This window comes from Melanostigma gelatinosum (genome assembly GCF_949748355.1).
Source record: "Melanostigma gelatinosum genome assembly, chromosome: 6".
NCBI lineage: Eukaryota > Metazoa > Chordata > Actinopteri > Perciformes > Zoarcidae > Melanostigma > Melanostigma gelatinosum.
The window spans coordinates 25,528,779-25,542,907 of NC_136639.1; the positions used below are offsets into that span (position 1 = coordinate 25,528,779).

At 43.2% G+C, this 14,129-nt stretch overlaps 1 protein-coding gene across 1 annotated transcript in view; it reads left to right on the forward strand.

Moving 5' to 3' along the window:
* Positions 1 to 1,097: 1,097 nt before the first annotated feature.
* Positions 1,098 to 14,129, forward strand: part of LOC306778792 (zinc finger matrin-type protein 4-like) — a gene marked incomplete at both ends in the record, with an annotated part of 113,682 nt that continues 100,650 nt past the window's right edge. Inside the window, 2 exon segments of the mRNA XM_079270466.1 lie at positions 1,098 to 1,107; positions 1,110 to 1,177. Coding sequence (XP_079126592.1) covers positions 1,098 to 1,107; positions 1,110 to 1,177 — 78 coding nt within the window.

Here is a 14,129-nt window from a genome sequence, read left to right on the forward strand (position 1 = left end):
TATACTGGTCCACTACTACCACTGGTCCACTACTATACTGGTCCACTACTACCACTGGTCCACTACTATACTGGTCCACTACTACCACTGGTCCACTACTATACTGGTCCACTACTACCACTGGTCCACTACTATACTGGTCCACTACTACCACTGGTCCACTACTATACTGGTCCACTACTACCACTGGTCCACTACTATACTGGTCCACTACTATACTGGTCCACTACTATACTGGTCCACTACTACCACTGGTCCACTACTATACTGGTCCACTACTATACTGGTCCACTACTACCACTGGTCCACTACTATACTGGTCCACTACTATACTGGTCCACTACTATACTGGTCCACTACTACCACTGGTCCACTACTATACTGGTCCACTACTATACTGGTCCACTACTATACTGGTCCACTACTATACTGGTCCACTACTACCACTGGTCCACTACTATACTGGTCCACTACTACCACTGGTCCACTACTATACTGGTCCACTACTATACTGGTCCACTACTACCACTGGTCCACTACTATACTGGTCCACTACTACCACTGGTCCACTACTATACTGGTCCACTACTACCACTGGTCCACTACTACCACTGGTCCACTACTATACTGGTCCACTACTATACTGGTCCACTACTATACTGGTCCACTACTATACTGGTCCACTACTACCACTGGTCCACTATTACGACTACTTCTACAGGTTTTTTTTTGTTTTTTTGGGGGGGGGGTCCTTCCCTTACTTTATTCTAATTTGTAATTCGTGATATGGGGCTACTACTACCTCTAATGATGATGACGATGATGATAATAATAATATACAGAGGACAATAACGGTGAGCTGCTAATAAGAAAAGCATCTTCCTTGTCCTCATCTCTGTGATTTTGGGTGCAGACCAGATGCTGAGGTGAGGTCCCACTTCCTGCTCGCTGCCTCCACTGAATTAAGCGCCGCGCGACCAATGGGAGCGCAGCGGGGCGGAGAGCAACGTTGGACTGTTTGTACTACGGTGTAGTACCGCCGCCAACAGTAGACGCGTCTCCCGCTCTGTCCGTGGCTCTTCAGCATCCTCCGGTTAATGGATTACACCTCCAAGTGCAACATCAGCTGGCGGTGTTCCCGACACACTTATACCAGGGCTACCGCGTGGAGTTACAGGTACACTTCATTCGCAATGCACTTGTCAGTCCCGTCTTCCTATTATTATTTATTTGTTGTTGCTCCTCTCTTCCTCTGTACACTATCCGCGAGGCGTGCGTGCGTGCAACGGAGTGAGTGTGACTTTATGGAGATGCTTTACTGCGGGGGGAAGCCATGCTTGTCGTGTTGCATGCTGATTCCTTTTTTTTTTTTTCTCCTCCCCGAGATTCTTGTTGCGTGCCACCGGGAGACGGAGCGGTGGCTGCTGGCGCGATGGGATGCACGTGTGTGTGTGTGTGTGTGTGTGTGTGTGGGGGGGGGGGGGGGGGGGGGGGGGTGCTAAAAGTGAGCGGAGCAGCCGGTGAGTTTGACCGCACGTTCTAAGTAACTGCTCGTGCATGGTGGAGAGCGGCGGGACCTTGTGCGCGCGCGCGCGTGTGTGTGCGTAAATATTACAAATATGTAATAAAGATGTCTGTACTATTTAAAGTGGATCAGAAGAACAGTGGCAGCGGAGGGATCTAAACTCACCTTCCTCCTCCTCTGTGGAACACTTAACAGTCTGTGATTAGAGCTTCACTTTTTAGAAGCTGGAACAAGCACATTGATTTTTTTTTTGTTTCAGAAATAACTGAAACAATGAATTAATTGTCAAAATAGTTGCTGATTAATTATTTATTGATTGTCTAAGCCAGGGGTCGGCAACCTGCGGCTCTTCAGCCCCCCTGAGTCTACAGCCACACTAATACGTTTTAAAACGATCTCCGTCCACACGGCGTTTCAGCATCGTTGTCGAGATGATCTCCATCCAGACTAAAACGCCTGAAATCGAATATCACGTGACTATTCACGTACACTGGGCATGCGGGTGGTTGCCGGTGTGAACAGGAAGTAGATTGGTTTGGTTGCTCAAAGCCGCTCACGTGACTTCAGACGGCCGCTCCGTAGGTCTGATAACGTCGCTGGACACGCTAATCGCTCCAATAACAGCTGCTTCCTCCGTAATAATGCAGACTTTAACTGAACAGCTGCTAGTAAAGGCAACAAGGTCAGTAATACCTGTAACTCGGTTGAAAACTCCGGTGTAGATGTGCGTCACATCCTATTACGTCGCTGCCAAGAGCCTTTCCCTGCAGGGGGCTAATCATGATTTGCAGACCCCCGCCCTCGGTAAACTATCAATAGATATATCCAAAAAAGAAAAGTCATGGAGGAAAATGGAGAGTTTAATTCTGCGTGTACGTATTCATTTCTTTTCACAACGATGCTGGCTTACCTGTATGCTTGATATGTGCAAAAAATGTAATGTTGAATGTCACTTCCAGAACAAACAGGATTTGGTGAAAAGTATCACGCTGCAGAAGAGAGATTTCTCAACTGCTGCAGCAAACTGAGCAGGTTTTTTCTCCTCTTCATAAGAGTTTGATATTGTTCAAACAGGTAAAATAGCAATGAAATGTCAAGAATTGTCTTTATTCTTGTTCTATATTTTCATAAATAAAACAAACTATAGTTTTTGTACATATAATATAACTATATCTACAACTTTATAAGCTGTAACATCAAATTTCACAAGCAGGCGCTCTAAACTGCATCTCAATCCGCCTCATTTAAAGCTGCACGATCTCGTCACCATCTCCTCCTCTCAACCGCAAGATGGCTCCATCTCGGCACCACAGAAGCTTTTTGTTCAAATTTTCTGCCGCAACACAAACCTGCATCTGTCCCTTCGGCTCTCTTCTAAGACACCACATGACAGTCGTGCGCTAAACAGAAACGTGTTACCAACAGCCTTAGATAGTAAAGCTCCTTCATCGACCCTTTCTTTACTATCCTGCGTCTGTTCAGGCCCTCCAGTCATCCTTTCTATTTTTGATAAACTTCAAGAGTGGGAAAAATAACCAACACTTCCATTATTCCCCCGTCTGCAGTCTGTAATTTGTGATGCCTATAAATAAAAGACTTTGAAGCTCAGTGCTTCAGTGTCATCAATAATTGTTTGCTTTTGTGAAGTTAAAATTGCCCTTCTCCTTTGTTGATTTCCATTGCCTTCTCGCAGCAGTTGTTTACAGTTCTGTCGCTGTTATTTCTTTCACAGAAGGCCAACCGAGATGGGTCTGAGGATTTTTATGAATAGCACACAAAGAAAAACAAAGAGCTCCAATAATCTCAGCTGAACACGTTTATTTTGACAGAGTGTAGACGTTGTTTTGAAGCAAACAACGAAGCAAAGTCAGCCGCATCACAGAGGGAAAATGTGTGCTTTATCAAAGGTGATGAATCTTTTCTTCCAGTGTTTCATAATGGCAGAATAATCTGCAGAACAACGTGTATCTTTTTCAAAACCAGCACGCAAACTGCCTTCACTTGTAGTATCTAAAAAGAGACATCTAATTAAGCATCCAGAGAAAAATCAAAACACTCTTAAATCAATAAGGCTAATGACCAGGTAGTTTTGAAGGAGCACAGCAATTTAGTATTGTACTTCCACAGAGTTGGAGCACTTGAGCGAGATAGATTAGAAAATATAATGCTGGACCTGGATGCAGCAGATGCAGGAGGGTTCAGCTCCATCCAAATCCACCATATGGACTCGCAGGCAGAGGCCTCGCAAACTTGGATGAACTGTACTCTAACGTGCTTAAATTGCTCACCGTGAAAGTCTGAGGGCACCAGGAGGATATAAAATGCAGCATATGAGAGGGGGATTAAAACTTTACATGTTTCCATGGAAATGAAAGAAAGTTCTGATTTCCTTTTCTGAGCTGGATAGAAACCAATCTTGGAACCCATCGGCTATTAATCTGACAACAGATAATCCTTTGGGGGCGAGGGACTATATTTCTTGGGTAAAAAGTAAAAAGCGAAATCATCGTCAGACAATAGCCGGAGGGTTCCGAGATTGCATTTCGGCCAATGCCTTCCGGCCTGTTTTGCTCTCCACACGGACTGCATTCAACGAAAAGCCTGCTATAACGGGATTCATCACTACTACTCGGACGACAAACGGAAACCAGATCCCCTCTCGTGCTAAAATCTGGTCTCGTTGGCTACAGGGAAGGGGGGGTCCAGACATTTGGATTCTGCCACAGGAATCATACTGTTATCTCCTCGAAATGATGTACTATTCTGATAACTGGGCTGGTATCGGTGCAGATCAAGTGGATTAGGTATCACCCAGATGGGAGTGAACCATGTTAAATATATTTTCTTTGTAAATGCTCCCCCCCTTTATGCTGCTAGCCACTGCTGGTGTGATTCTGTTGCTAGATGCTCTCTAGTAGATACTGTGAGCATACTTATCATACTTTCCATAATGCGACTCAATGGTGTCTTTCATTAAACCCTCCTGGTAAATCTATGAAGCCCATGCCATCAACTGGCATCGTAGATTTTCCCTTTGAATTTACAAGATTCAACAGACCATCCATCAACCAGATTGTTCTACCGTTTAGGCTACTGCTCCCCATGACATGTAAACTGCCTCTCATCCTACTATTGTTAGAATGGAGGCATTTACTGATCACCAAAAGTGGGCAATACAAGTCATAGATAACCCGATGACCTTTAAGTAAAGTAACGCGACAAAGACTTAACTGGACAGTTTAGTGGTTGTATTTTACGCTACAAGAGAAAATATAATATTTTGTATTCCCCGATTGGCTTCTGCTGCACCAACAGAGTCTTTTATTTCATTTTAGACGGACTCAATATATGGATCTACACACTTCACCTTTTGGTCAAGTGCTTTGTGAATGAGACTTAGTGAGCCACAGAAAGAGTATAATAGCTCACTGTAGTGGGTACGATCTAAGCGCTACTGCATGTGCAGTCTCTTGCAACAGGTGTGTGCTGTAATATTCAGGTTGTAATAGTTCCTCCACAGTGGATCATTCAAGTTTGAATCATTCCGCTCAATGTCGTGCCGGCACTGGAAAGAATTAATCTCATTAGGCCGACCAGTGTCACAATTTTATTGTCCCATCAACTCAACATTTGCCCTAAATGTCTGCGATGGCTGAACACCAAGCTGATTATACTACTGAAGAACAGGCAGTCTGCCCAGTGCCCGTGTTAATGTTTTCACTCAGCAAATCTGTGGGCGGCGCTTGGGTCACACTGCATGGGAATAGGCCACTTAGCAGCAAACACAAAGTAACTGCTGATTGTTTTGACCTCGAGGCATGGCATTCAAATTTGGCTTGCTTTTGCCTCCCCAAAGACAAATCAGTAGAATGACAGGGGGACAGAATGGAAGTCAGATCAGTGCACAGGCCTCTGGGATAGGAAATACAGTCGCTGCTATGTTAGTGTGCAGCCTCTGGCTGGCCCACAGCAGCAATGTTGGGGTCTCTCACTGGCCCTGGAGCACCAGCTGGACAAAATGGTGCTGATGATAGAGGTAACAGATTAAATTGACCTTGCAGGACATAGTGAACCCAGGGAGGTCAGAGTGCTGCTCCTCACCTGCAGCTTTTCCTGTCTCCTAACTAGAAAGCAAGGAATCTGTGTGTGTGTGTGTGTGTCCACATATCTCAAGAACCATCTATCCAATTTACTTCAGACTCTGGAGCTATATTTGCTTGGCACCCAAGAATGTGCAGCGTCGAAGTTGATGCAATTTAGACATGCGGCACGTTCAATATTAATAAACTCTGAATAAACAAAAGACAGTGACGTGTGCAGCAGCGGCGACGGGGCTTCAGGGCTTCTGTTGCCTGAGAGTAACATGAAGTCCTCAGCAGGCCTTCACAGGCCACAACTCATTGGCTGCATTCACCTTTCCTGCTAGACGCTGGATATATAAACGTTACAACCAAACTCGTCTTCAATTTCCTGTAGTCAATGAGCGATGAGCGTTTCTCTGCAAGCAGTACCTTCAGGGTCCAAGCAATTGGCCCGCTCTGTAACGGCACGCGATTCAAACAGCCATGCGCTCCCAATAGAAAATCGGACTGGGCCAATAAATTTGCAATCGGTACATCTGTACTTAAATCAGAAGGTGGCAAGCAAGACACAGGAACTTGTTTACTTCGTACTCTCTTTTGTACACTCAGCTCATCTCTCTCTGGACCACACACTCGCTAACATTGCGCCAGGCTTGCAATACACTGGCGGTAATCAAACTGTTTTTTAATAATAGTTCAAATCTGAGATGGTTATACTAACTGTCATGAATTTGACTGTGGTTTATCATGAAACTTGAAACCATAACATCCCTGTTGCTTACCTTAGTCTGTGTAAAGCCAATGCGGAAGTGCCCAAAACATTCATTCTTTTAAAAAGGCCAGTAGGGGGCGACTGAAAATAGAAGTCCGAATTTATAGTTTAAGTCTATGAAAAAATGTCCCTACTTCTCACGTGATTACCTTGGTAAAGATTGTCTTATTCATCGTTCAGTTGTACTTAGCTCCACCCTCCAAAAATCCACATGGCGACGGCCAAAATGACAAACTGCAAAACAGTAAAATAGGTGTCCTTTACTTCTATACAGTCTAGTGTGGCTAATGACGTTTAATTGTCCATGGGATGAATAGTTATAAAGACTGCATGTTGCTTGCTCTGTAGTTGGAGTTTTATGCAGAATCTCACTTGCGTATCTCACTGTATTCCACTCAGGATTGTGTTTGTCTCAGCACTACAGGCAGTTTGAGACTTTTAGATGGCATCTGTTTCAGCATGAGGATTCTCGCCTACACTGGGTTTAACAGTAATATCTGGCCTCAGAGAGCTGCATTGGAGGCATGATGCCCACTTTATTCCTTATCATCATTCACTGTCAGCAACAGGTCAGCAAAGCAACCATTCATTTAAAACGTACAACTCTTGCCATTGTACCACATCAGTGCTTGATTCTTTCTGCTGCGCTGGGTGTTTAAAACTCATCTGTTTCACTTGCCAAGTCAGTCAAAATGAGAATTTTGTAGGTGGTGTAGAAAGGACTTTTTGAGAAGATGACTAAAATGTGGAAGCCCATGACCTCTGACAAATGAATCATCACTGCCTGTAAAGAGTGCACATTTTGTTTGAATGCTTTCATTTGCTATACTGAAGCACCCCTGCAAAAATTGATGATGTACTAGTTTTAGAAAGATACATCTGCATCGCAGGAGCTGCTTCAAAAAGCTTTCTTTTAACTGCTATCTTCTTGAACAATATTCTGACAATTATGGAACAGTAAAACTGAAGAAAAATCCAGGACAAATCAATTCTTTAGCAGCTGTGAACAGCAGCAGGGTTAACAGCTCATTAGGGTGATTTAGAGAGCACTTTAATGGAGTTGTGGTCGGAGAGGAACTACTGTACGACCACACTGGCCCAGATTGGATATTTAATAAAACAGGCCAGATCATCAAAATGATATATTACCACATTTCAGGGTGCGTAACCGGTACCATAAGCATCACTAAAACTATACTTGTGGCCGGCTTTTTAAGTGAAGAGATTCCCAACATCTGTTCGAGGGTGTCTCGTTGAATCATACAGTAAAAACATTATTTTTCATTTTGTTCTAAGATAGAAGGTTAGCTGGTGACATATGGTGAGTGGTAAGACTAGTGTTCTGTCTATTAAAGGTTTGCTTGGGGCTGGAGCCATGGTGAAGAGGAAAAAGAACATTCTAAAGTGTGGTGCTCATAAACCTGGGGACACGTACCCTATTTTTTCCTGACAATGCTACACTGTGAAAAAGAAATCTGTGCTGAAACAGGAGTAATGTCAGCTGTTAGCTGAAGGTGGGCAGCACTGTCCCGCTTGGCTAAATAATGGAGCCAGCAGTTATGCATTGAGATACATTGTGATGTATTCCTGCTCTATTCATTAAAAATGAGTATTGGGGAGAAGGTAAATCATAATGTTATCGCAATGTGTTCAAAAAGAATAATAGTTTTTGGAGAGAAACTTGAATAAAACAGTTTTTATGAGATGTATTTACAGCAACATAGAATGTTGAACTTTAGTTGAACACTAGTTCTAAGCAGCTTGTAATACATAATTAAAACTACTAACACCATGTGTTTCTGTGCAAATAACCACTATGGATAACAATAACAAAGTAAAAGTATAACATTTGGAATTATTGACAGTTTACACTGACATTTGGACTGTTGATATTTTTTTTCTGTATGTACTCTTTTCCACCCACAATTAGGCAGTAATCAAAAAGGGAATCGATAAAGAATCGGACCGCTAAGGCAAGGCAAGGCAAGGCAAGTTTATTTGTATAGCACATTTCAACAACAATGTAATTCAAAGTGCTTCACATAAAACCATTAAAAGCATCAAAACATAAGGCAAAAGAAAAGGAGATTTCAAAAACAATTAAAAAAACAGTGTAAGAAGTAAAATGCAGTAGTAAAATGCAGAAATGCAGGAAATTGATTAATATATTAATTGAACGTGGTTCAATTAAAGGCAGCAGCAAAACAGAAAGGTCTTCAGTCTTGATTTAAATGAGCTGAGGGTCTCAGCAGACCTGCAGCTTTCTGGGACTTTGTTCCAGATATGTGGAGCAGAAAAACTGAACGCTGCTTCTCCATGTTAGTGCTAAGACGAATTGATAATGGAATCAATGTATCAATAAAATATTGATTCCCATCCCTACTCCAAATGTGTGTGACTGTGCTGGTGAAAGCACTGTTGATAGAATCCGCAATCATATCCCTGAGATGTGACTTCTCAAAAGTTTAAGTGGAAGACCAAGAGGCGGCAAATTAGACATATCTGAAAGTGCCATACATGATTCCCTAGAGCAGGGATTCCCAAAGTGGGGTGCGCGCACCCCTGGGGGTGCGCGAGCTGCCTCTAGGGGGTGCGCGAGAGGAAAAGTGTAATGGCGGTCTGATGGTGTAATAATATTAAATATTTAAAAAAATGTAATTTTAATTTAAAAACTGTCAGGTGGGACATCTGAAGCTATCAGTCGTAAAAGAGGAGAGGGACAGAGAGAGAGAGAGGAATCTGAGGCGAGGGGAACGGAGAGGTGCGTTATTGGGGAGAGAAGAAATCGAGCCAGAGTCAGAGGAAGATGAGACGGCGCAGACTGGGAAAAAAAGAGGAAATATGATGAAAAGTATGTGTGTCTGGGCTTCACTTGGATTGGCAACGCAGATTCCCCAAAGCCACAGTGCGTGGTGTGCAGTGAGGTTCTGGCTAACAGTCTGAAGCTCTTATTTACGTCGCCACCTGAACACCAAGCATGCCAGTGCAAGTCAAAAGCCCCTTACATTGTTTATATCCAAATTGGAGGAGTTACAAAACAGCCAAAAACAACTGCAGTCTCATTCATGTGTTGGGTCTATAAATGACGCACTACGGCTTCATATCTGGTTACAGAATAGCGAGAAAGGGGCTACCGCACACAATCACTGAAGACGTGAGCTTGCCAGCTGCCAGAGAGATGGTGGAATGTATGATTGGAGAGAAAGAAGCAAAAAAGTTGGACATGATCCCGGTGTCCAACAACACTGTTTCGCGCCGCATCGATGCTTTGTCCGAAGACATCCTGGCTACATTAGTCGCTCATTAATTGTAAATGAAATGTGATAATCTGCCTCTGAGCCTGTGCGTGTCCTCGCATCCGTATTGCTCTTTAAAAGTGACGCCTTGTGTCACTGAAAGTTATTGAAACTTTGTTGCAGTGTTTCAGGCCGTTTTCACACCTTCAGTTCGTTTGTTCTGATTCAGGGATTAATATGATACAATGTTGCAGTTGCTCCTTTGTTCGGTTTGTGTTCACACTGCAACATTTAACGGCGGACTAAATCTTGTAAACAAATGCCACGCGCGAGCAAACTGTTCTCTCATTGGTCCGATTCTTATGCGGCTATGAAGGCTTAAAAGGCTCTGTTGCTTCTTTTTTTTTTTTTTTTATTAAGGGGGGGGGGGGTGCGCGAACCCGGTCGGGATGTAGAAGGGGGTGCGCGGCCTAAAAAGTTTGGGAACCGCTGCCCTAGAGGCATGTCCTCTTAGGCCAGAGAGTAACCAAATGAGAGGCGGCAGTACTGAAAACTTTGTCTTCCCGCACAAAATGAAGGTACGGTACTTTTGTAGGTCCAGAATGGGTGTGACACCCACCAATTTCTTGGGCACATGGAACTATGAGGAGACAAACCCAGTCCGTGCCTCAGGGTGAGGGGCCGCTGATCTGGCTTCCCTCTTGAAGAGTGCAGCCATTTCCACCTCAAGGGCTATCCTCTCAGCAGGGATGGAGAGAGACAGGTCTGGACTGTGCCGCTGAAAGAAAGAGGTGGGCGGCAGGATTACGATCCGTAGTGTCCTGTCCGTGGAGTCTGCACATGGTTCTCACCTCTGATGTCACATGTCATCGAGGAGGTGGCAGAGCCAAAAAGGGTGGCGGTTAGTGGCATTTGCTGAGCCAACAGCTAACAATGCTAACACAACCATCAGAGCTAATGGGCTAAGCTGCTGCACCTGACGCCATTTCAGGTGCAGCAGGGGGGGGGGGCACTGCATTTTCAAACTCAATGCTTTCCCGTCACCTATGGTAGGGATGACGGTGCTGCTACGTTGGTGTGTGGGCCCTGCTGGTGAAGTGGAGGCCGAGGAAGAGCGGCCATCACTCGCTGTCTTGCCCATATTTGCCTCAACCGGGGAGGAAAGAGGGACGTCGTGTGCACAAATGCTCTGTAATTAGATTGGATGTGACTTACATAATTTCAGGCACAGTCCCAACAGCCACTAATACGTCACACTGGCCTCAAGATAAATATGCACATTATGAGCCTTTTCTTTAACAGGACCTCATTATGACTTTTAATGCGTTGAGCGCTTCAGAAGTTCTTTGTGACAGTAGCTCAAAGCCACAGCTTTACAGCACTTCTCTATCAAGCTGATACTAATGATCAGTGGAGTAGCAATGATTAATAGACAGTTTCACTACTTGTAGTACTGCATAGGGCATGAAAGACCAACTCTGATTTATGAGTAACCACTATCATGCGTGTGTTATCATCATTCTCCATTAAACAGCTCTATACTACATTGTTGAAGGATACTTTATTCTGGGTATCGAGAAGCAGTCTGGTTCATTATTTCTCAATAGGTTATTATTTTTTTAAAGACATTTTAATTATAGTTTTAATTAGCATTAGTCTATCTGAGCAAGGACTGAATAGCCAAAGTACAAAATGACAGAATGCAGTTAATATTGAATTTAATGCTATTGTACATGTGGCTCAATATTGTATCCATGTATGCATTTGTTGATATTGTGAGTGTTAGTTGCTAGTAGTGCTAGTCCATGACAATGCATGCTATTAAATTGTAAAAATGCAGAAGTATTATTAGTATAGCACAGTCGAGTGATACTGTACCTTTTTTTAAGTAAAGAATCTTTCTTGAAATTTTACAATTGAACTTTTTAAATGTTATGATTTTACTGATTTTAACTTTTTTAGATTGTTCTAGATTACAAGTTTAACGTTTTGAATGATGACAATGTAAATAAAGAAAAAAAATGAAGTTTCATCAATAAACATCATCAAAAGTGAGTGACTGGAGATAAACTGATAAGTAATCTTTAGCTGTGGTTCATTGCACAGTGAATAGCACACAAATCACACACTATTAGAAACACGTTCGTACAATGTACAGATTGTTCTTTCTAATCAGTTTGTTTTTACAAATGAAGCTATCAAGCTCATTTTCTGCATCTTAAAAAAACAAAAAGGAATGGATTTTGACAATCAGTCAAAAATAAGTAAAATATTGTTGTTATATATATAGTAGTTATTTGCATACAAACACACAATTCAAATTATTAGGAAATAAATGATTGTATTTTCATATAAATATTTGCTTTGATTAAACATTTTTGAGGGGCGAATTTTTGAGTTGTAATTATGTATTATAAGCTGCTTTAAGCTCGTGTTAGGAAGTTAAACAGGTCATAATTCATCTCTAATAGCTGTTTTATATTTCTGTGAAAACACGTCCTGAAAACAACTGGATTACATTTGAACACGTTTATGATAACGTTGTAATTTATCTTCACCCACCGCTAATGTTTACTGTTTGGAGCATGAAGGCACCAATATGCGACTTAATGCAATGGTTCACAACGTAACATCAGGGATTGGCGACTAGAAAGCATTGATGCCGATCATCCTGAACATCGTACGTCATAAAGATCACAGTTATTTTTCGCTCGCCCGATCGGACAACTGCACAAGGCATTCCATGTAAATGTTGAGCCCTGCTTTTGAAAGTCCACATTTCTTTCCAAGCTCTGACAGGAAGTGCTTTCCTATCCCAGCATGTAACATTGCTGTCATCTGTGACTTTTCACTGTACTGTCATATCTTCTTTTTTTTATCTCATGCCATGTGGCAGCTTATTTCAAATCATTTAGGTGAATAATGTAACCATGTTGCAGTGTCTTTAGCTTCCTAATACCACATGTCATTATGAATTCAAATTGTTGTTTTATAGTATGTAAACCTGGTTTACCTGAGGGACAGCCATTGGCTCCCAGGACTCGCAAGTCAAAAGCAAAGGCTCTATCTAAGCTGCTGCATAATTTACAGGCCTATTTAATACTGCTTGAATTAAAGTCTCTTTGTCATGAATTATATAAGGACCTCTATCTCCTAAATTCAGGAATGACCAAGTGAAAGTGGTGTTGGGGTCTGGTGCCACCTCCTGGCTGGCTGAGCTCCTCACATGTTTTCCTTCCTCACAAAAGCTGACCTGGGGTCAGATCCGTGGTCAACCCAAGATGACCACCCCTCCAGCTCCGGCCACCAGCTGACGCTGACTCTTCATTGGCCAAGCAAGCGCTCCCCGCTGTTTGTGCTGACCCGTTTATAAGCGCTAACGCAGCGAGAATCGGTCTCTTCGCTCTGGACCCTCGTCCGGTCTCCAAGAAGATTCACGAGGACCGATCGGCCTCATCCACCCTCCTCTCAGCGTGCACGTGCCATTTCGCTGGTCGAAACAACTGTGTTCCACTCTGAGTTAAGGCCTTTGCCCGCTCGAACGAATTAGTTCCGCGATCCGTTCCCCGCCGTTTTGTTTGGGGATTATTTTATTTCATTTTGTTCATTTTGTCTTGCTCTATTTCCTTAAATCGACTCTGCTATCGTGCATAAGTGTCTTCAGTTCGCGACGCGGCAACGGCAGCTTGTGTAAGATACAATCAGCAATCCTCATTCTCACTACAACGCGACACAGCACACAGGAGCTTTGATTCCTCTCTCTGCCTCCTTTTATGTCTCTTGTTTTCCGTAACTTACTGTGGCGAGAGGCGGACAAACTGTCTTAGAGCGCACAACAACGTCACCCTAGGAGTTGCACCTAAAGATTCACTTTTCCCCTGATCTGTATCAGGTTCCCAAAGACACTCAGGTTCATTATACAAATGAGCAGGAGACGTGGTTCCAATACAAAATTATCTTTATTCTACTAAACAATGCACTGTTTACAGTTTATACACGAAATCTAAGAGAGCCGTTTATACATTTAAAACGAGGAGGACTGCGGCTTACCAGTGGTGAGGTGGACCAGTGCAGGTGAGGATCCCGAAAGAGGAGGCACCCCGATCACCCGTGTACACAACACTCACACACACAACCACACGTGAGGGTCTCAACCCGGGGCACACCAAACGACACAGCACACAAAGGGAGACACCACCACCTGGAAGCACCAACCCCACCACCTTGGCTTAGCAGCTCCTACAGGGACAAAGAACACAATTATAAAAAGGCTCTGGTTCTCAGGAAAGGAAATAAAACAAAATCAAACAAAAGGAAAAAATAAGCAAAAGGGAAAACAACAACAACAATAGTTCGGGTTGGCTGATCAGCCACAGGGGGTGATCAGTAACCCAATCTATACACACTAAAGGCCAGAGTGGGCCTTCACATCAGTTGGTCAGAATACACGAAGTGAATGGCTCAGGCTAAAAAGAGGTGCTTTTCATTAAAACAAGGGTGCTGCTAACAACAGC